Below are 23,502 nucleotides of genomic sequence, written 5' to 3'. Positions count from 1 at the left end.
TGCTGTTTTAATGGGGGACCTTTTTGCCGTCTGTTTGGTCAGTGTGACAAGTCACCTGACTCTCCTTTCCCTCCCCCACCTGTGTTCTCAGCCTTATGCAGGGATGCCATATGCTTACCCACAAGTGAGTGCCGCAGTTTCCCAGCTCCAGCCTGTTGGGTTGTGCCCAGCTCCTTTCCAAGGTATGTTCAAACTCTGCACTATGTAGCTTTGGGAGCTGCTTTCAAACATTAACTTTTTTAAAAAAGCAAACCCCTTTATTAACATTGTTGACAACCCAAAAGTCTCAGTGAAACTTAGAAATTCCCCCGTTCAGAGCATCACAGCCTACTGGATCAGGCCAGTGACCCATGTAGTCCAGCATTTTCTTCTTACAGTGGCCAACCAGATGCCTGTGGGAAACCCACAAGCAGGATCTGAGCACCTCTCCCTTCCTGTGCTTTTCAGCAGCTGGTATTCAGAAGCATTTATTGCCCCCAATTGTGAAGTTGGAACATGGACATCATGGCTGGTTGCCATCAATAGCCTTCTCCTCCTCCGTGAATTTGTCCAATCCTCTTTTAAAGCCTTCCAGGTTGGTGGCCATCACTGCCTCCCGAAGTCTGCACTGTGTGAAGAAGCATTTCCTTTTGCCTTATTCCAGCCGTTTAAAAGCTGGGAATAGGCAGCTAAGTTGCCTTAAAGTCCCCCACCCTCGAAGATTCACGGCTGCTTGTTAAGATGCTCAGGGACAACTGTGTTCTTTTCTCCCTGCCCTTTCTTATTGGTGTGACCCCTCTCTTCCCGCCCTGTCCACTTCTACAGTGGTACCTCGGGTTAAGTACTTAATTCGTTCTGGAGGTCCGTTCTTAACCTGAAACAACACTTTAGCTAATGGGGCCTCCGGCTGCTGCCACGCTGCTGCTGCACAATTTCTGTTCTCATCCTGAAGCAAAGTTCTTAACCCGAGGTACTATTTCTGGGTTAGCGGAGTCTGTAACCTGAACCCAAGGTACCACTGCATTTGCTTCCGCTGGCTGTCTCATTTTGAAACAACAATAACAAACACAACCTTGCAAAGTTTTCTTTCCTCTCACAGCAGCTGGAGACCTTGGTTCATTCCTGCTGACAGACACCCAGCAGCAGAACACAGAGATCTGCCTGGCCGTTGGGAAGGTGGCTGACAAGATGGACCAGCTGTCAGTCAAGGTAATACAGAACTTTCAGGATAGGAAGCTGCTTAAGAACTGCCTTGCTAGGAAGGTGTTTTTCTTGCAACAGGCTTTTCCAGTGGGCTGAAAAGCTCCCTCCCCTGAGGTGTTGGTTTTGTATTGTTGATTATTTTATTTCATAAAAAAACTCAAAGCACTTTACAAAAAGAATAAAACAATAGAATTATTAGTAAAAACGATTAAAATATTCAAAAAATTAAAACCAGCGATAAACTAGAAACCTATCAGCATTCTAGAGATCTCAAGAAGCATGTGCCAAAAAGGGTACAGGCAGTTCCCCATTTACACGGGGTTTGCGTTCTGAGGCACTGTGCATGTCAGCCTGCCCCGCACCCCTGCAGGGCCAAAAGTGGTGCGCCCACAGATGGGGAGTTGCCTGTACAGTGAAGGTGCCTGCCTGATATTGATTGTTGTTCAACTGTTTTAAGGCTTTTAAACAACTTTGGGGTTTTATGTTCATTGTATAATACATATATCAGGCAGTATATACATTTTCTGAAATAATAAATCAATCTACCTTCAGGTTTTGCTTCTGTTTCATAGTGTTGGAGAACTGTATCTAGCTGCTTTTATAGTAGGCTTGTGAATTGTCTTTTTAATCTCTGATGGGGGGGGGGGTTGGGGACTAGGGAAGTTGCTTCAGCTAGGTGGTGGAGCACCTCTTTGCATGCAGAAGGTTCCATGTTAGCTCCCTAATGTCTCTAGGTAGAACTGGGTGACTCCCCAGTCTGAAAACCCAGGGAGATGCTGCCCGCCAGTGTTGACAGCACTGAGCTAGATGGACCCAGTGGTCTGATACCGAGCCAGGTTCCTGTGCTCCCAGCAGTTTCTCTCCTTGGCAAACAAGTGAGCAGCTCAAAGGGCCCAGGCCTGATCTGGCTTCTTCTCTCCCATGTGCTGACACTTCAAGCTGCATCTCCTTTTTGTTTTTCCTTTCTCTCCCCACATCCCTTGCAGCTGGAGGAACTACGGAAGCAAAACTCTGGCCCCGGTTTGCTGCCAGGCATCTCTTCTGTTACCATGGAAACCTCTATGATCATGAGTAACATCCAGCGTATCCTGCAGGTAAAGATCCTGTCTACTTGAGAGCATGAAGACTAGAACACCTTGCTTTTACCTTCAGGTGAAGGGTCACAGCTAAGTGGCAGAGCTTGTGATTCGCAGGCAACAGGTCCTGGGTACAGTCCCCAATGGTGTCTCCTGGCAGGGCTGAGAGACCCTGTGCCTGAAACCCTGGAGGAGACGCTGCCAGTCAGTGGGGAGCCTTGGGCACAAATGCTGCCCTGTCCTTCCCTGTTCCTGCTCTGCACCTTCCTTGAGTCAGCTGGAAGTGTCTTTGTTGCTAGCCTGGATGTGGAGCAATCGGTGTAGAGACTTCTTGTCTCCTGTATTATAGCCACATCTGTTGCTCCACCCACTTTTGTCCCTAGCCCCGCCCACACCTGGACAGTTGATCCAGAGGCAAGGCAGCCTTTGGACTGGCAGAGGTTCTTTGCCCCTGTTGTAGGCTGCACTGAGCTAGATACACGCAACTATCTGGCTTGAGCTAAGGGAGCTTCCTCTGTTCCAGTTCCTCTAAGGCTGCACTAGCAATTGGGCTTTTAGTATTGCAGCTCCAGACATCCAGAAATCAGACCAGGGCCTAGTGTGATGCTGTTCAGATGCCTCTTGAAAGCATGCTTGCTTTGGAGGGCTTTCCATCCTGAGATGTCACTTATGAAGATCAAGTTTTATACCTGCTGAAATGGTGTTGTTTCTTAAAGTTGAGTAGAATAGATGGGCTTATTGTATCAGAGTTTGTGAAACTGATTTTATTCATTCTCAGAGCTTGGATTTCTGTGTTGTATTTTGCTTTTACCATGTATCTTGCTTCCATGGTGTAAGAGCTGGCTCCAGGTCCCAGCTCACAGAGGACCAACGCTAGCCGGTAGTAATGTACAAAAGTCTTTATTGAAGTACAGTTTCCATTTTCAAGCCGCAGCGCCCCAGCTCTACGTCTAGGGTTAGATCGGCGAAGCTCCATCTGAATCTCCGCCCCCTGTACACCAGTTTAAGATTCTAGCCTTACTCCACCTCTTCCGTCTCTCCTTTCTCCTCTGGGTCCTGCTACCCCCCGGGGTCCCTTCCTTCCTGGATTCTTCTGACGCTGACGTTGACCCCCCTGACTCCTCCCGCTCTTTTCGGCGGGCTTTGGGACCTGGCTCCCTATCCGGGCTGCCAACTGCGCCGCCCTCCTGTACATTTGAACTTGGCGCGCGCGCCCAGCCTTCAACCTTCCTTTCGACCGTTTCCTCGCTCCCCGACGGAGGCGTGGCCAATCTTGACTCATGTCCTCCCTCTGGCAGTGCGCCGCCTGATCCCGATGCCTGGGACTCCTCCCCCCTACTGCACTCTGATGTGGACGCTGGTCCTGATTTCCAACTGCTGCTCTCTGAGTCCCCTCTGGCCCCTTCTTCCTGGGGTGTCCCCCTAGGCACCCCCCTTGCCCTGACCATGGGAGCCCCTTTCTGTGAATCTTCCGATTCGCTGGAAAGACTCAGAGACCTCGGACCGCTGTCATCGCTAACATTTCCTTCGGACTCCTCCCCCTCGCTCTCTGTTTCCTCCCTTTCCTGTGCCTCTGCTCCTGAACCCCTGACACATGGCTTCATGCAGTACAGCTGTCTCGCAATTTGCTTACTAAATAGGCTTGCATGGCGGAAGACCACAACGATTTCTCTGCTCAAATCTGGGTCCCCAAGAGAGGTTGGGGAAGAGATTGTGGCTGGAGATTGTGAGAGTTGTAGAGGCCAGGACTGGCTCTGACGCATTCCGTTTTGCTCTTTGTGCCACAGGAAAATGAGAGGTTGAAAGAGGAGATCGTTGAGAAGAGCAGCCGCATTGAGGAGCAGAACAAGAAGATTGGTGAACTGATTGACCGCAACCAACGGTGAGGGAGACTCTTGCTCACTTTTAATGCTCTATGAGAAACAGCTGGTATTTGTGGCTGAAGCCGAAAGCTCAGGTGGCCTGGCTCAATCCCCAGGCACCTCAAGGCTGCTGTCAGTCAAAGTGGACAGTACTGGGCTGGATGGACAAATAGAGGAATACAGGAATATAGCCAGGGTGGGGTTCCAGTTAAGAGGGTCTGTCAGAGTAAGATCTGGGAGACCAGGGTTCCTATCCCCACTCTGCCATGAAGGTGACCTTGGGCCAGTCACTCTCTCTCAGCCTAAGCTACCTCACAGGCTTGTTGTGAAGATAAAAAAGGGAGGAAAACTATATACCAGTATTTGAGCTCCTTGGAGGAAAGATGGAACATAAAATAAGAACTATTAGGATTCTGATATAAAGGATAGAAGCTCTCCTAGGGTGGCTTTTGAAAAGTGAGATCTACATATGATACTGCCTTGATTTATTTATTTTTACATGAGAGGGTGGAAAGTATCAAATCATGCACATTCACGTGTGCAAAAAACAATTCTTCCCCCAGCTATGTGGAGCAGGGCAACCTGATATTTGATCAGAGCAACAGCTCATTGCAGAGGACCATGAAGCACACCCAGGCAAGGGTCCTACATGCTGAACAGGAGAAGGTAAGCCCTGGCATTGTGACAGCCACAACAGGAGGGCCAAGTGACTGAGGCTGTGGGGAGGGCAAGTGCTATCCCAGGATCCCGTCCTTGAGTTCACAATCGCTAGTGCTGGTCACTATTCCCCTTTGCTGCAGGCCAGAAAGAAGTTAGGTTTCTGAGCAGCAGCAGCAGCAACAAAAAAGAACAAACGATTGGCTAGGTATACATGCACATACAGGTAAAAGATTCATAAGCTTCAGGTAATCCTTTGAAAAGCACCTCAGGTTGGCATGGTGTGAGCAAGCACAGTGAACGTCCCCCTCACTTCCTCCTATGCAGCCAAGAAGAAGGGTGTGAGAGTTTCCACTTCTAGGTAACTGCTGCTTCCTCTGTTGTCTGGACTGAGAACAGCCATTAATGAAGTAGAATTAGTTTCTGAAGTTAGCTTATAGAAACAAACATTTGAAGTTGGTGTGTTTGATATTACTCATAGTTGATGTTAGCTGCAGCTCGTTGTCCCAGGCAACACAGCAAACCATGGCTAGGCATAAGTGTCAGGGTTCCTGGGCGCATGAGAGGAGGAGATGTAAGGGGAGAGCATGCAAGTCCAGGTTTGCTGTGGCCTGTTCTTGCTTGGGCATCAGCGTGCAAACCCTGCCATTAAGGGATCTTCCATGCATCTTACCCTGAGGGGGCTGGGATTTTGAGTGATATAATCAGCCCTTGGACCACAGAATAAGCAGAGTGCTCTTAACCCAGAATGCCATTGCCTCTTTTGATAAAACTTTCTCCCCTCTTGCTGTTCTTGCTTCTGGTGGTGTTAACTCTCCTCTCCTTGTCGCCGCTTTTCTCTCTAGCACATGCCGCCACTGGATCACTTGTAATTCCCAGGAACAGCATGCTGTCTCTAATGGTGGAGGGAGACCCTAGCCCTTGTGGCTGCGGGCTGTGGATAGCTTTTCCTGCTCCATTGCTAAAGCCATCTAGCTGTTTGGCCTTCATTTTATCTTGTGGGAGAGAGCTCTGCTGTGTGAAGATGTCCTTTCTTTTGTCTGTCCTGAATTTTCTGGGAAAATCTTTTCTGCTCTCCATTTTATGCACCTTTGTCGTGCATGCTTTCTCCTGAACTAACTAAAAAGCCCAAGGCTTCTGCCTCCCCCTGATCCTCATAGCCTTGCCAGTAGACCAGTTCTGCAGGGTGTTTTCCGGGAGACTCATTGTTAGCATTTGGGAGCCTCCAAAAGCACAGCTCTTGCATCCTCCCAGGAAAGGTCTTGTGGCTCTCCTTCCCCATATTTTCTCCTGTCTCTTCTGCTCCTTTGCGTTGCAGGTCAGGGTCACCAAGGAGCTAGCGGAAGCCATGGCGCAGATCTCCCAGCTCCAGCTGGAGCTGACCCGTCATCAGAAGCAGGAGATGAATCTTCATTCCCAACTGAATGAAGCCCTGACAGAGTCAGAGAGACAGAAAGCCCAGGTCAGCCGACTCCGTGCACAGCTGGCAGGTAAGGGAAGCTGAGAGGAGGCGCTGAAACGGCAGAAGAGCACGATCCAAGCATGTGCAGGGTAGTTTTATCATCCTAGGAAATTCTTTAGCTTGCTGGTAGGGAGCCTGTGGCCCTCCAAGTATTACTGGCCTTCACCTCTCATGAGCCCCAGCAAGCGTAGCCAGGGATGATGGGCGTTGGAGTCCAGCAACCTCTGGAGGTCCTGCTCCTTAGGCCCTCCTGCAGTGTAGCTGTTAAAAACTCAGAGACACAATCTCCAAAAAGACTCTTGACTTTAATTCCATCTTTTTAAAAAAGGCAAGCTTCTGATCTCTACAAACTTGATTGATTGTATTTCTATGCTGCTTTTTGTTGAAATGAATCTCCAGCTTACAAACAATAACATAACGTAACATAATAGAAAATGGGTTTGTGCATATTCTGCACCTTCCTTGCCCTGCATGCAAGAGCAGAGCAGTGTAAGAGTGAGAAGAAACATGTGATATATCTTTAAAGTTACACGGAGGCCCCATCTACACTATACAGCATTATCATGCCACTGCAGTCAGGCATGGCTTTCTCCCAAGGAATCCTGGGAAGTGTGTTTTTTTCCAGTTGCCAATACAGTGGTACCTCGAGTTACAAACGCTTCAGGTTACAGACGCTTCAGATTACAGACTCCACTAACCCAGAAATAGTACCTCGGGTTAAGAATTTTGTTTCAGGATGAGAACAAAAATCGTGCTCCGGTGGCGTGGCAGCAGCAGCGGGAGGACCCATTAGGTAAAGTGGTACCTTAGGTTAAGTTTCAGGTTAAGAACGGACCTCCAGAACGAAATAAGTACTTAACCCGAGGTACCACTGTAGTTGTGTAGAAGTGGAGAGCCCTGCTTAAGCGGCCATTTCCAACATAGCTTAACAGTGTGGGAATTGTAGCTGGTGGTGGTGGCAGACTGGGGTGTCCCACCACCTCTCAGCACCCTTAAGAGAATGTTCCCATTTCCCAGAATGTTTTGTGGGAAGCTGTGAGTGTTTGACGCATATAGTGCAGATGGCACTGTACTTAGGCTTAGCTACAGCAGTGGATGGAAACAAGGGCATGCACTGTAACTGGCTCTGTGCCCCACCTCCACAGAACTTCAGAAATCGTCTGACAACATGAAAAGCAGATACCAGGAGGAGAAGCTGAGGGGGAAGAAGTTGGATGAGAAGGTGGCAGCCCTGGAAGAGGAGCTGGCTGATATCCGCATTAAGAAGGAGAATCTGGAGAAGGTAGTGCCCAGGGGTGGCAAAAGTCATCACCCGAGGCCAGAAGTGGCTCCCTGGAAAACTCTCTCTGACCCTTAGGATTCTCCCAGTGCCACCCCTCCCCCCAGCTTTGCACCCTTGACTGTTCTTTGCCTCCCTGGAAGATGCCCTTGTACCCTGATCATGCATCTTCTTTCATTCTTTAATGGAGGACTGAAAGGGACAAGTGGGCAAATTAACGTGTGTTGCTCCACTACCATCATCCCTCTTATATCATCTGGGTTATGACACTGCCCTTGAATCCCTGAGGCAAAGGCTTTGGGACATCTCACATAGGGACCTGCGATCCCGATCTTATGTAATTTGTAGCCTGGTCGCAGCTGGAATCCAATACGGGTATGACTATCAAATATCCTCATACCTTAGGAATTTGTCTGTACCTACCTATCGGCGTTTATTTACCAAAGCCAGACTAAATGTATTTCCCTTGGAAGTTCTAAATGACAGGCTGAGAGGCATCCCCTATCAGAATAGGCTTTGTTTATGTTCTGCAGACATTGATTGCATGAACACGCAAGGGACCAACAGATCAATCCCCTACTGGCAAATTTACCAGGAAAATCGGAAGCCTCCCATATTAAATACCTTTTGGAAGACAGGTCAAATGATATGACACTGGCCGTGGCAAAGTTCCTTTCGGAGGTTGTAAGAAACAAAGATCATTATGCCCTAGATAAAACAAAATGACTGCCTTGGTTTCTTCCATCTGTCTGTCTGGTTGTTTTAACTGTATCTAGTTTAGAAATTGTTTTGTGGATCTTTGGACCACAATAAAGTATAGATAGATAGATATCATTATGACACCACAGTCTACACTGTGCCTCATTTCCAAAGGAAACACAGACTAAGTGCCTAGACCCCTGCAGTCTTGCACCGATCAGAGATTGGGGTGGCATTTAGCCCCATATTACTAATCATGGGAGCAGCAAAGAGGGTGAAGCCCAGCTCTCTAGAAATAACAGGTTGTATCTAAGGTACTACAAAGTGAAAGTCACTTAGCTGTGCCTGTGTGGCTGAGTAGGGATTCAAACCCTGGTCTCCTGAGTCCTGGTTAGAGACCAACCGTTACACTGTACTTTCATCAGGGGCTGCAGTCTTTTTTGTGGCAAATAATCCCCCCTCCCCTCTACTTGTTCCAGACAACAACTCTGCAGCTGCTGGAGAGTCAGGAGGAGCAAAGGGGGAGCAGCAGCACCAAGGAGGAAGGCCCGGCGGAAAGGAAGCAGCCAAGTGCCGCACCCCTTTATGGGGATCCCCACAGCAACTCTCTCCGAGAACCAGCACCAGTGGCACCCCCTGCTCCTTTGGCTAATCTGAAGGAAAGCTCAAGCAGTCCGCCATTCACCGCTCTCGAAGGAGCCCAAGACAGTCTGCTTTTTGCAGCTCCTGAGGCTCATTCTTCGGAAGCACCGGTTGAACAAACTCGTGCAGCCTCTGCTTAAACTGCAAGGCCGCCTCTCAGGCTCTCCGCCAGAATTGAGAAGGAGAGGCCAAGCACTCAGGGTGAAATGGACACAATAGAAATAATTTTGAAATAATTTCTTTTTTTATTTTATTTGCATTTTCATTCTTTGGGTCTTTGGCTAATGTTTTCTCATTTGCATCTATTTCCTTTTTATTTGATCGAATTTTTCCTCCCTAATTCTTTTTTGTATCGCATCATGTTGTATATAAAATCCTCTTATGAAAGCTTTGCTTGCATCCCATTTCACTCTGATGTATGTTTCTTGTGCCATGTTTATTTGAAAAAAATCCTTCAGAAGTTCTTGTGCTTTGTTCATTATCTTTTCATTGTTTAAGATTTTTTCATTCATTCTCCATCTTCGGTTACGAATGGGATCTGTTCTGGAGCCTGGCCACATCCCAAAAACTTTGTAACTGGAGACGCCCTTCTGTGCATGCGCACAGCTCGATTGAGCACTTCTGTGCATGACCACGCAGTGAAACCCGGAAGTATACACTTCCAGGTTTGCAACCCAAGGATTACGTTACCCAAAGGTAACATAACCCAAGGCTCAACTGTATTTTTCTGTTGTTTCTTAACTCCATCATAATTGAATTATGGTCTGTTATTGATGTAGGTTGTATTTCTACCTTTTTGATTTTCCAAATTAAATTCTTTGTTATCCAAATTCCAGCTATTCTTCCTGCCTATTGCTTGGCCTCAGAATAATTTGTGTATTATTTTTTCATTTGGGTATCTATGTCTCCATGCGTCTTTTAAATTTAAATTTTCTGCCATTTGAAAAAATGAATATGGTAATCTCCCTTCTTTTGATTTCCCCCCTCTCGCTGTTCTAATTCTATTGAGGTAATGCCTGAGAACCTGAGATCCAGGCATACCCCTGTCACGCAAATATAGTCTTTCACACTTACTCCCGTCCCAGTACAAAGGAAAGTATTTACAGCTCCTTGGTCCCTGAGTCAAATCAAATACACCCCTCTGTCTTGTCCAGCTTCATCCCAATATAGGATGGATAGGCATTGTGACTAAGGTGGTTGGATATCACTGGCCATGACTCCTTGGGAAGGCCCTGCAGAGGTGTCTGTACATCTCGGGGATTATGGTGGGCTCACTCACCCCTCCCCTTATACCTCACTTCCCTGGGTCCTAAATGCCATTGGAACGGAGAAGATAGATACAATGAGTGATTTCCGATGAATTTCTAAAGTTTTCCCATTGAGCCAGTGCATAAATACATTTCTCACTGAATCGCTCCCAACCCCTTCTTTCCTGCTCCCAAGAGCTGGGACTCATGATTTTACAGCTTTTAAATGGAATTATGTATTGACAAGACACTGGCTTTTTCTGCCATCTATTAATTCCAACTCTGGGGAGTCCAACTCTCCCTCCCACCCCACCCCCACTTTTTCTATGTCATGCTGGAGGAATATGTTGACCTGACTGATATTTTGGGAAATGGTTTGCCCATTTGCCCTCTATGCAATTGGACAGCTCTCCATCCATAATACCAAACTTGGCATGAGGGTTCTCAGGTTGGGGCGGCAGACCTTATTGCTGTTTGTATGTTGGGTGCCATTTTGAATCAAGATGGCAGACTGAAATTTCAGTTTGGTATGACTTTGCCCGTTTTGTGGCATATGTTCAGCCACAGGTAGAGATATGATCGCTAGATGAAGCTCAGGAGTGCTCAAGGTGTGTGTCGGGGTCTTCATTGATGTTTGGATGTTGGGTGCCATTGTGAATCCTGGACAGTGCCTGTGTCTGTGATATTAGTGTGGGGGGTGTTAGAGGAGAGGTAGTACCTTTGGTGGAGGACACACCATGCTCCTTCGGTGGTAGTTTGTTCTCAGCAAGCCAGCCAGAAAGAAATCATATCGATTAAGTGAAGTTAAGTCTTTATTAGAAGAAAAAAGGCCTGCTTGCTCCCTTCATCAGGGCAAGGAGTTAGACGTGCTCTTGCGAGTGGGTCAAGTCTGAGGCCTTCTTCTGACATTAGAGCTGCGGAGGGATAAAAATAATTACGCTCTCCGCAGTCCCAAACATGGTTAGAAGCCCACTGCTTGCTTTAGTTCTGCACTTGCTGGGTGTGAACAGAGAGCCAAAACAAACCTCTATCTTACCTGTCTGGCTCTGAGCTGGAGGAAGATGATGCAGGTGTAGAGACAGGGAAAGATACCACACCCTTGCATCTTTGTCCTTCATCTTGCACCATGTTCCAGTGGTGCAGCAGGCCCTTTGTAGCAAGGGCATGTTCTGGTGACCACAAATTTTGAATTGGCTACCCAGGTTACACAAGCTCTACAAGCTTGTTATAAGACATTGTAGAAAAATCAGCAATGCTTCTGTTAACAGATTCCTGGAATTTTCTTGAAATGTAAGCTTCGGCTGCAAACATTACTGGAGCAATGTGTGGGAATGAAAGGCACACCACTTGTTCAATACAATAATTAACCTCAAGAGATGATCCCAGAGTTGGATTATTTTCTACGACATGTCATGGGTGTAAGGTGCATCACCAGACCTCTTAAATCCCACATTATTGGCTACAGCAGCTCAGTTTCCTCTTCAGCTATTTGTCCGATCTAACCAACATCTGTTAGGATTTGAATGAGTACAAAGAATTTGAATCTACTGTTTCTGGTAACAGTGATACCATCCCCACAAAAACGGACTGGCAAGCAAAAATGATAGAAGATCTACAACTTGACAGAATAACAGGGAGAATAGGAGGAAATTCAATACCAAAAGTTAATCAAGATCGGATAACATTTAAGGAGGATCTTAAAAATTAGTGACGACGTTAATCTCCTGACAGACCTAGAATGAATCTTGGAATATGGAGAATGTACATAGTAAAAGTTTATGGATATTAAACGAGAAGGCTAAAAAAGAAGAAAGAAATGTGTTTTGCCAGACAAAGTGTAAATAGCACAATGAGAAGACTCGGAAGTTAGCTACCTGCGCCTTCCTCGCCTTCGCCTCCTTCCCTCGATCTCCTCAGACGCGTCCCTTCTTCGCCCGGCGAGCGGAGGCGCCACCTCATTGGCCAGCCTCGAGCGAGCGTCACCCGCCCTCCCGCCTCCCTCTCCCAGAAACCAGCTTCCCATTGGTCCAGCCGTGTCCCCCTCCCTTTCCGTCAAACTTAAGAGTCCCGCCGCCAAATTCGCGGCTGCGGCAGCAGCTGATCGCTCGTGTCACCCTGGACGCGTTTCTTCCCTCCGCGTGGAAGTTTGGCCCGTTTGGGGACCGCGAATGCCGCCGGCCGCTTTGGCTTGCAGCCCAGCGCTTGAGCCATGGCCGAGAAGTTGCAGCCGCGCACTTTGCGGCTCTCGCCTCCCGGCTTGGGCTTAGCCGAGGGGCGCGGGGAGCGAGGGGCCGTCAGGATGTCGGGGGACATGGATGAAGACGACGAGGCCTTCCAGCTTCCGACGGGAGGGTGAGAATGCGGCGCCTCTCTGCGTGGGGGGAGATGCGGGGTGTGCGGGTGTCTTTGGGTCCGCGTGAGGGGGCGGGGCTGTGTGAGGGGACTAGAGCTGTATGTGGGGCTGCGGCTGCATGTGGGGCTGGGGCTGCATGTGGGACTAGAGCTGTATGTGGGGCTGGGGCTGCATGTGGGACTAGAGCTGTATGTGGGGCTGGGGCTGCATGTGGGGCTGGGGCAGCATGTGGGTCTGGGGCAGCTTGTGGGGCTTGGGCTGTATGTGGTTCTGGGGCTGTATGTGGTTCTGGGGCTGCATGTGGGGCTGGGGCTGCATGTGGGGCTGGGGCTGCATGTGGGGCTGGGGCAGCTTGTGGGACTAGAGCTGTATGTAGGTCTGGGGTGGGGGGTGCAGGCTTGCGAAGGGTGACTCCGAGCACATGCAGAGGGCTTTGTCTGCAATTACGTGCTGTTAGGCGCTGAGAGAGTGGCGAAGTTCAGCAGAGCTAGGCGTCTTTGAGCCAGCAAGGTTCCTTCTCTCTCTGTCTCTGTTTCTTTCTTTTTCTTTCTTTCTCTCTCTCTCTCTCTCTCTCTTTGCCTCACAGCGTTGCTGGTGAGGTTGAAATGGGCGCGGTTTCGTCCAGCTAAGGATGAAATGGGAGGCGCTGGCTTGCATCCGACTAAGCTATACGTTGGTTATGCCCGCCCATTTCAGTGGACCTACTCTGAGCTGAAACCGAAGTGCCTTGTGTTTTCACTGTTTCTTACATGCTTAGCTTTGGAGCATGCAGTGGCTAAAAAGTTCGCCTCTCATGATGATTGGGTGCGGGAGGCAGGGACCCTGCTGCAGAAATAGTAACCTCCGCAACCCTCCGCAACTACACCACTGGTGATGGGAGTGCACTTGCGCTACAATCCAGAGGGCCAAAGGAACCGCACACCTTTTGTAGAGTGAGAGAATACATTATGTTTTAGTAGTGGTTGGGAATTAGGAAGTTCGGCCCAAGGGTTAATGGGGAGAGGAGGATTATTCTTAAAAAGCAAGACTTACTGGGGAGTAGACTCCACTGAATTCAACTGAACCTCCCCATGAATGTACATAGGGTTGATTTGCATACAAACGCCTGTTGCCTGTGCTGTGGTGAAATATTTTCCCTTTTCCTAATTCTAGCTTTCTGAGAGAGAGTCACAAAGTGAGCTTCATCTCCAAGTGGGGGTCTGCACCCTGATCTCCCAGGTCACAATTTGGCATTCTAACTCATGCCCTAAAGCGGGTGCCAGTAACAGGACTGAATGGAGGTGTTTTGGAGTCTTAGATTCCTTTTACAAAAGGAACCCTAAGAAAGATTTCTAGTGTCCTTTACACTGTGACATTTTAGGTGTTCAAAATAAGGGCACTGCACTGCTGCTTTTGGCAACACTGGCAGTGAGCAAAGGTCAGAGTGACATATAGCCAGTGGGAGTTGTAGTTTTAAGAACGGACCTCTTCAACAAATTAAGTACTTAACCCGAGGTACCACTGTAATGGATACCTTTTAAATTTTTGTTTTGTTTACAGTGTCTTCTGGACATCTGTTCCAAAACCAAAGCATTCCAAAACCAAGGCGTACTTTCCTATAGAAAGTAATGCAAAATGGATTAATCCGTTCCAGACAATTAAAAACAACTCCCAGAATAGCAATTTAGCATGCAAATGACTATCTAATTAGACTATTGATCCATAAAATAAAAGCAATAGACCAGGCTGCTATCTGCTACCCAGTATTAAAAACTGGCAGTGATTTACCCATTGCCATTGGAGGGATGAGTGCACGGGGTGTGTGATGGAGAGTTCCAGTGGCGGGGGGCGGGAGAGATGGAAAGGAAGGCAAAAGTCATCTCTCTGAGGAGCCAGTTGGCTTCTCTCCCTCCCCCCATGCCAGCCTTTCTGGATCCCTCCCCCCCCCCACCCCGCCACTTGGGTGTGTGAAGAACTCTTACTGCAGTAGTGGCACCAGCATCCTGTCATGGCACTCACTTCTGGGCCTGGATTGGTGGCAGCGAAAGCAGAGAAGGCGAAGTCGCTACATCATCAACGACACCTTCTCTGCTTCCAGATTTCACTGCCGGCACCAACTGAGGGAAGGCCGTGCCGAGCAGGCAGGGGGTGTCACTGCCACCCTCTGGGTCCCTCTGCCACCCCCTCCTCCGCTTTCGGGTGTTGCCAATGGCCGGCGCGGCCAGCGCTGAATAAGGGAAGCCCAGGTCAGGCAACAAGCGAGAGAGCATTGGAAGTGTGGCACTCAAAACAAAAATGCCCCCCCCCCCAACAAAGTATGTTCAGATTCCAAAAAAACTTTGAAAACCTGAACACTCATTTCCGGGTTTGAAGCGTTCGGGTTCCAAGTAGTTTGTGAACTAAGTTGTTCAAAAACCAAGGTACCACTGTACTAGGTTCTATAAAAGCTTGGGTGCAATAATTGGGCAACGGCCTTTTCAGTTTTAGGGATTTTGTAGTTTAGACAGAAAGCAAGTAAGAGATAATATGATAGAAGTTTATCAAATTAGGCATGGCATGGAGAAAGTGGATAGGGAACAGTTTCTCTCCCTCTTGTGAACATCCGATGAAGCTGAATGTTGGAAGACCTTCAGGGAAGGCAAAAGAAAGAACTTTCTCGCACCATGCACAGTTTAACTACAGAACTCTCCCGCAGGAGGCAGGAATGGCCACCAACTTGGGTGACTTTAAAAGAGGATTAGAAAAATTCAGGGAGGAGGCGGCTAGCGATGTTTAGTCACCGTGGCTGTGCTCACCAGGTTGGTGGCAGCAGCGCTTCTGAATAACTGTTGCTGGAAGCCACAGAGGGGAGAGGCCTCTTGTGCTTGGGTTCTGTTGGCTACTGTAAGAACAGAAGGCTGGACTCGCTGGGCCTTTGGCCAGATCCTGCAGGCTTTTCTTTTGTTCTTAAGAGAGGTGATAGAAACTTGATAGGAAGAAGAAGAGATTGTCTCCAACTAAGTTCTGCTTAGAGAAGACCCACAATGTGTCTACTCCTTAAGGTAAAAAGTAAAGGGGCCCCTGACCATTAGGTCCAGTCGTGACCGACTCTGGGGTGCGGCACTCATCTCGCTTTATTGGCCGAGGGAGCCGGCGTACAGGTTCCGGGTCATGTGGCCAGCATCCTAATCACTGACAGGATTCTAGTTTTTGAATCCATTACCCTCTGGTCTTGAGCATCTTTGTGCTTGCAGATACATGTCTTGTTCCCACCCGCTTGCCTCTCTCTGTGAATGAAGTGAGTGGTTACTTTTCTCTCTGCCCAGGACCAGGCTGGCCTCTCTCTTTGGACAGGATCAGACAGCTACAGAATCTGGAAATGTGCTCTTCCAATACATGCCACCCAAGCAGCCTAAAAAAGGTCAACTAGCTACTGGTAAGTAAACTGTTCACAATGCCTAGGAACATAAGACGAGCCCTTGTGGACCATCTAGTCCAACCTTTGGTTCTGAAGCCCCACAGAATCAACTGGGTTGGTCAACTCCTGAGTAGTGCTGGGGAGAGACCCCTGACCTGGGGCCCCAGAAAGGTGCTGGTGGTCTGTATTCACCACACTGAGGTAGATGGACCCAGTGGTTTGACGCCATCCAAGGCAACTTCCTGTTCTTAAATCATATTGTGAGAAGGGCATTATATGAAGTATGGGAGAGTAGTAAAAAACCAGTAATGACCAAAACACCATGGTGGCTGTCATCAATGGAATCTATGACAGTTCATAGGAAAAATATGAAAAGTGATTGGTTAACATACAAGGATTTAGTAGAGGAAATAAGTAGCAACCCAAAAATAAAGTACCTAAGAAAACTGAAACAGAAGGGAATAACCTGGCTGGAATATTATCAACTAAAAGCCGCCAAACTATTTTTGAATTGGGAAAGAAAGGAGGAGGATATCAAAGAAATTACAGTAAAATGGGAGAGGGACCTGGGACATATGATCAAACCCCGTATTTGGAATGAATAATGCACTAAAAAATCATGGCTTGCTTCCTTATAAGGGAAAATCTTATGAAAATGTACTATAGATGGTACTTGACCCCCGTAAAACTAGCAAAAATTAATAAATCGTATAATAAGAAGTGCAGGAGATGTAAAGAACAGTTAGGAACATATTACCATATGTGGTGGTCCTATCTAGAGATATAAAGATTTTGGAATATGATTTATGAAGAGATAAAGAGATTGATAAAAACTACATTGAGCAATAATCCGGATTTTTTTTTTACTAGGAATGGTTTCAGATAATATTCCCAAAAACAAAACCAGGTTATTTATGTATGCAATGTCAGCAGCAAGGGTTATAGTGGCAAAACACTGGAAAGATAAAAATACGCCCACTAAAGATGAATGGGGAGTCAAATTGTGCGAGTACTTGGAGCTTGTGAAGCTGACAGATGCAATAAGAGATAAACCTAAAAAGATGGTGAAAGAAGAATGGGAATGTTTAAATAATTATCTAGGGGATAAGTTTACATCAATAAAGACCTGGTTATGTTTAGAATGATACCACATAGGGAAATGTTCCCTGATACCAAGACGAGGGATTCTATGGAATGCAGATAGAGAGAATTGATAAGAATAATGATCTGTTGTGATCTTGACGGAAGCGTACAATGGATGAGCCTTCTTGTGTTTTGGCTCATTCCCCCCCCCTTTCCCCCCCTTTTTTTCTTTTCCCTCCTCCTCCTCCTTTCCTCTTTTTTCTTCTTCCCCATCATGGCTTATGTTCTCTGCCATGTACTTTGATATTTTTTGTAGTTTTTTAGCTTTTTCCATTATTGTTATTAATAATTTTTCTTTTGTAATTTTGGTTGTTTATATTTATCTGTATTTGTTTAAAGCAAAATAAAAGAATTAAAAGGGGGGGAAAGTCAACTTCCTGTTTTCCATTAATCTGAGCAACTGGCTCAGACAAGGGCGCTAATTTGGCCTGATGTTTGCAAGCAATGTTCTGTTTGCAACAGAGCACTTACCCTTCTCATGTGCTGCTCCAGCTGCAGGTCTGTCTACCCAGAAGCATCCTCCTGCAGCTGCTCCTGCAGCCGCTGCTGCTCCTGCGTCCACTGCAGCAGTGCATTCAGTTTTCTTCGCTACAGTTGTTCATGCATATTTGTTGTGAGTACTACAGTAGAGAGGATGAGCTGCAGGGTGTTCTTGCTACCTAAGTCCTGTGCTCACATCTTTTGCAATCATCTCTCCATCTTGCCTGGCTTGTTTGGAAAGAGCTGCAGTTGATTAGTAATAATAATAATTTATTTTTTATACCCCAGCCACTCTGGGCAGCTTCCAACCAAATATTAAAAACAGTACAGCATCAGACATTAAAAACTTCCCTAAACAGGACCGCCTTCAGTTGTCTTTTAAAAGTAAAATAGTTGCTCATTGCCTTATTGCCTTGACATCTGTTGGGAGGGCGTTCCACAGGGCAGGTGCCACTACCAAGAAGGCCCTCTGCCTGGTTGCCTGTAACCTCCCTTCTCACAGCGAGGAAATTGCAAGAAGGGCCTCGGGGCTGGACCTCAGTGTCTGGGCTGGACAATGGAGGGGGAGCAACGGGGGGGGTGAATTGGGCCGAACGGGGCATTGCGTCCCCAACCTCAGCCTGCCCCCACCTGCCTGTTGTTGTTGTTTTACTTCCAGCCAATCAGGCTGTGGATATCATTGACTCTGGCTCGATGTGCTGTTGATTTCCTTGCCTTATGCCATACCAGTGAAAGCAGGTCCAGTAGGAAGGAGCCGCCTCATTCTGCCCTCAGCTGGCTCCCACCTGCCTGCCTTCTTACGTCCAACCGATCCAGAGGGGAGGACTGCCTGTCAGCTTCCTCTTCCCCCTCAGCCTCCATGCTGCCATGGTAGAACACAGCAAGGAGGAGGATGGGGACAGCCCTAGACTTAGCTGGCCCTCAGAGCAGCGATGTCACGCTGGCCACGTGACCCGGAAGTGTCTCCGGACAGCGCTGGCCCCCGGCATCTTAAGTGAGATGGGCGCACAACCCTAGAGTCTGTCAAGACTGGCCCGTACGGGCAGGGGTACCTTTACCTTTACCTGTCGTTGGCTCTGGTGCCACTTAAGTTGGGCTCCCTGCATTCACCCCAATGAGGCACAGGCCGACACAGAACTGAACTGAGGGTAGAGACCTCCTGGGATGGGGAGCTTGTGGGCTGATAAAATGTTGCTGGGCTGCTTACTGCCCGCCCCCCACATTGCCCCTCACTGTTCGCCAGATGGTCTGGGCTGATCAAACAATCCCTGGGAAGTCTTTGTAAAGAGCTGCTAAACATAACTGATGGGGTTGGCAAGGTGGCAACAATTGTGGAAAGCTAAGAGGTGTTCTCTTCTCGTTCCAGTACCAATGGGAAATATGTGAAACATGGCAAGTATGGAGCAGCTGTAGTGGGCAGCAATGCAACCAAGGAGGTAAGAGGAGGAGGTGTGGTGTCTTGAAGTAGCCTGGCCTTCTGTCAACCTGCTGTCCTCCAGATGTTTGGGGCTACAGCTGCTGTTGGTTCTAAACATCTGGAGGATACTGGGTTGATGTAGGTTGGGCTAAGGAAATGCTTCCCTTTCTCTGAATCCTGCTTTCCTGATGATGTCTTACTCTGGAAAAAGCAAAGGTGCTGTTTTGGCTCCTGTCTCTTTCTGCCCATCAGCTCACAAGGGTTATAGCTCCCATTTTTCTAATTCTGACCTCACTTCTCTACAAAAAGCATTTGCAGCAGGGATGGGGCTGTTGCACAGCAACACAGCATCCACTTTGCAGACAGAAGCTCCCAAATCCAATCGCCAGCTCCTCTGGTTAGGGCTTGGGGACACTGCTGCCAGTCAGAGTATGCAGTCCTGAGCTAGAGAGACCAGTGGTTTGATTCAGTCCAAGGCAGCTCCCTGTGCTCTTATGTGCTCTAGAACCATGTGGACTAGAATCTTGACAAAAGAAGGGCCTAGGGGATATTGTGTGCGGAGTGGATAGAGAGAGGTGAGACGGTAACTTTGTCGTGGCTTGAAAAACCAATAAACGTTCCCACCACACTCAAAAAAGGAAGGGGGTTTCAGCAGCTTATGTTGGAAAAGGGATTCAGTTTTTCCAGCCTCTGTCCTTTTCAGCCCATTCAGCTAGCTCTTCAGTGGTTTGTTCTGCCCCACTTTCTATGAAAGGATTCACAGGTGTTTTACAATCAACGGATAAAATATGTCAGGAAACATGTGCGTTTATTCCAGGAAGACTCTGGTATGATTGCCTTGTCCTACTCCCCTATTGCAGGTGAGGGTGGTGGGGACAGGATAAAACACTGGGCTGTCATTCCCGTTTAGCTGATTGGGCGGAAAAGGACAGATCTCACCCCTTGGTTACTCCAGGTATAGGGAGCCTTTGGTCCTCCAGATGTCGCAGAACGACAGCTCCCATCATCCCTCTCCACTGCCCATGCTGGCAAGAGCCAATGGGTGTTGTAGCTCAGCACCAAACGCTCCCCACGCCTGCTCCATTGTAACGAAGTCGCTCCACATGTAACTAAGGCAGGCACCTGCAACCAAAGCAATTCCTACGATGAACACCTCTGATGTATTTATATGTTAATGTGTCATTTGGCTGTTGGGGTGCTGTGGAAATGCTACCTGGTATAAGAAGAGCTCCAGGTCCTTTTGAAAACAGACAGCCCCGTAGTTTTTTGATTCCTCACTTTTGCTCTTGTTTTCTTCTGTCCTTCCGTCTCTTGTGGAATCCAGTACAGAGTGCTTCTTTATATCAGCCAGCTGCAGCAGATTGCGACCGCCAGCATCCATGCCTGGTTTGTATTCACGGTAAGCTTTGACGTTAAGACCTGCAAGGACCATGGCATAGGCTGAAGCTAAGCAGAATTCTTTGGTGGTTTGAAATGCACATTGCATATGAGGTCTCAGCTGTGGTCAATTAATTTCAGTGGGTCTGCTTTGAGAAGGGCTAATGCTTGTTGCTGGGACGCGGGTGGCGCTGTGGGTTAAAGCCTCAGCGCCTAGGGCTTGCCGATCAAGAGGTCGGCGGTTCGAATCCCCGCGGCGGGGTGCGCTCCCGTTGTTCGGTCCCAGCGCCTGCCAACCTAGCAGTTCGAAAGCACTCTCGGGTGCAAGTAGATAAATAGGGACCGCTTACTAGCGGGAAGGTAAACGGCGTTTCCGTGTGCGGCTCTGGCTTGCCAGAGCAGCGATGTCACGCTGGCCACGTGACCCAGAAGTGTCTTCGGACAGCGCTGGCCCTCGGCCTCTTTGAGTGAGATGGGCGCACAACCCTAGAGTCTGTCAAGACTGGCCCGTACGGGCAGGGGTAACTTTACCTTTAATGCTTTTTGCAACCCATAAGATTTGAGTAGTGTTAGATCCAAGGGGCCCCTCTATGGTTAAAACACTTACCTAGAGGTAACAAAGTAAAATAGATGACATTCTGCCCTCTGTCCTACTGTAGCTTACATCCCATGGGGTAGCCCTCCACCCCGAAGTCCTATAGCATTTTTCCATTTCTAAACATGACACACTACATATGTTGATGTTTGTGTGTGTGCTCAGAGTAGACTGCCTGAAATTAATGCACCAAAGTTCATCATGTTCATCAATTTTCATAGGTCTGCTCTGAGTAGGGCTAACATTGGGACACAACACAAAGTCTTTAGCAAGACCCATCATTAAGAAAGTTGTTTTGAGCAGAGGCTGTCTGCTGCTCAGAATTCCACTTTCTCTTTTCTCTTTCTGCAGGTGCAGCCCAACAACTACTGCACATTTCATGATGATCAGAGGCAGATTTGGTCCATCATGTTTGAATCAGAAATGGCGGCTGTGGACTTCAGCAAGCAGGTGCCAGAGGCGTGCATTGCATTGTGGGGTGGGGGGTGGCTGTCCTGCAGACACTAAACTTGTGTTCGCGGGAGGTCAGCTCTCTTGCATCAGTCACCAGAAGCTTTCTCTGCCAACCACTAAGAAGCATCCAGGGAGGGCAAGGAATGGTGGTGTAGCCAGTTGGGGCCTTTTCAGGCCCCTGGGGTCTTCAGCCAGTGCTGCGTTGGGCCAGATTGCATAGGTCCGGATGACAATGCAGGCTAATGACACAAAGGGGCTTGGTTCTTCCTCTTTGCAGCTGTGCATTGCCAAGTATAACAGCACCCGTTCTCCTGACTCAGTGCTGTGCCAGGATCTTGTTCTCGGGGACGGCCAAGGTGTGGTGACTGGAGATGTCCTGGAGATCACTTTTACAGGCTGGCTGTTCCAGAACGGTAGTCTTGGGCAGGTGAGACCTGGCAGAGGGGGTGTCTGGGGATGATGGGGGTTGAAGTCTCTAGCAGCACTGCATGGCCACAGCTTTCCCACTCCTGGTTTATAGATTGCATACAGCCCTTTTCTCCCACAACCCCGTCTTTTTGCCTTTCAATAACATTGCAAGGAAATGAAACAGTAGAGGGACTTGGTGAGGCTCACCCAGCTTGCTTCACAGCTCAATGTGCATTTGACCCCAACCCCAATGAGCTCTAGCCAGTGCTTTTCCATGGGGCTTGCATTGGTTGCTCTCCAGAGGTGGGGCCCTGCCCAGCCTTGCCGCCCTTTCTCAACTGGGGAGGGAACCCAAGACATTCTTCCTGGGAAGCACATGCTGTTAGGCCCTAAGCTACACCTGTCTCCAAGGTGTAGATCCTATTTCTCAACCTCATTTTACCCAATCTGCAACATGGGAGGCACCGCTAGGTAGGGGATTCAACATAGAAAGCTGCCCTGCACTGCATCAGGCCACCGGTCTAGGTTGGCATCACCCACATTGACTGGCAGTAGCTCTCCAGGCTTCCAAGCAAAAGCCTTTCCCTGACCTTACTTGGAGATGCCAGGGTTGAACCTGGAACCTTCTGCCTGCAAAACAGGTGCTGTGTCCCTGAGCTGTGCCCCGTCCTTCGATACTCATTGCTGTTGGCTCAGCAGTGGGAGTAGCGGAACGTGAACCTATTACCTTCCACGTTAAAAGTAATTTCACCCCATCGACCTTCCACTTTTGGAACAGGTTTTCGACTCAAATATAAATAAAGGGAAATTGCTCCGTCTGAAGCTAGGCTCTGGCAAAGTCATCAAGGTAAGATGGCGCTATCTTCCCACCACAGTGCAAGGATTCTTTTTCCACTTCCACATCTAAGCAGAGTTCAGCAGCCCGGGCTATGTGGAAGGCTAAATAGCAGTGATGTTTTTTGAGCTCAAACCCAGATCAAATGGCTTCCTCAAGAACAGCAGGCAGGTAGCTGTCCCAGCTTGTCTGAAACTGGCCCTCAGGATTCGCCCCAGGCCATGCCCCTCGCCAAGCCTGCTCTGTGGCCTGGACCAAAACAGTCCTGCACCTCCAGTGCTGCCTTTTGCTGTCCTGGATGAGAGACAGAGGGGGGAGTGTGAGTGGGTGTCTAAAGTAGCCTATTGTACAAAGGTAAAAATTACATTTGTTGCCCCTCCCACTTTCCCCTTTTGCCCCACCCACTCCTGGGATGCTCCTCCCCACCAAGAAGGCTTCCCCAGAGGGAATGGTTTTCATCCCTGCTTTAAACTACAGTTCTTTCCGCATGACTGCATGAGAACTGTCAGTATTCTTCTGCCCTGCTCTCGACCAGCCTTTACCAACCTGACAAACACACACACAGATCCTGTTGGCCCTTAGTGAAGTCGGTCACCCAAATTTGTTTTTTGCTTGGTTCTCCGTTTCTGGAACTTGAAGGCCTTGGAAGATGGAATGATTGGCATGAAGAGAGGAGGCAGGCGGTTCCTCCTTGTCCCACCAGCATTGGCTTATGGGCGTCTGGCAGAAGCTGAACGCATTCCTCTGGACTCAACTCTGGCCTTTGAGGTGGAAGTCAAACGGGTGAGTGTGTCTTCCTCCCAATGTGTTAGCAACCAAGAGAACCTCGGAAGGTTGTTGGGTGGTCGGTCTACGGCCTGGATAAAGTTCTACAAATGGAGGCAGTGGTTGCCTTGACCAGACTCCATGATGCCCCTGCCCCTCTTTTGCTCCCTTAGGTGTGGTTTGCAAAGGGCGGT

The 23,502-nt window shown here is 48.4% G+C and overlaps 2 protein-coding genes across 2 annotated transcripts in view; both read left to right on the top strand.

The window, feature by feature from the left end:
• LOC310669447 (FK506-binding protein 15-like) overlaps window positions 1-23,502 on the top strand; it is a 124,490-nt gene that overhangs the window by 83,919 nt on the left and 17,069 nt on the right. Inside the window, exons 15-18 of the mRNA XM_083423483.1 lie at window positions 92-182; window positions 1,079-1,188; window positions 2,169-2,276; window positions 4,046-4,140. Coding sequence (XP_083279609.1) covers window positions 92-182; window positions 1,079-1,188; window positions 2,169-2,276; window positions 4,046-4,140 — 404 coding nt within the window. The remainder of the gene's footprint in view (window positions 1-91; window positions 183-1,078; window positions 1,189-2,168; window positions 2,277-4,045; window positions 4,141-23,502) is intronic.
• Window positions 12,173-22,042, top strand: LOC310669633 (FK506-binding protein 15-like). Its single transcript, XM_083424056.1, has 7 exons — window positions 12,173-12,458; window positions 15,744-15,853; window positions 17,471-17,591; window positions 18,825-18,894; window positions 20,200-20,274; window positions 21,199-21,297; window positions 21,578-22,042. The coding sequence occupies exons 1-7, from the start codon at window positions 12,316-12,318 to the stop codon at window positions 21,758-21,760; spliced, it is 801 nt and encodes a 266-aa protein (XP_083280182.1). The 5' UTR covers window positions 12,173-12,315; the 3' UTR covers window positions 21,761-22,042.

The sequence above is a fragment of the Podarcis tiliguerta genome, assembly GCF_965153285.1.
Source record: "Podarcis tiliguerta genome assembly, chromosome: Z".
NCBI classification, from domain to species: domain Eukaryota; kingdom Metazoa; phylum Chordata; class Lepidosauria; order Squamata; family Lacertidae; genus Podarcis; species Podarcis tiliguerta.
Note: the sequence above shows the minus strand (reverse complement) of the source record. Positions and strands in the feature narration are given on the sequence as shown.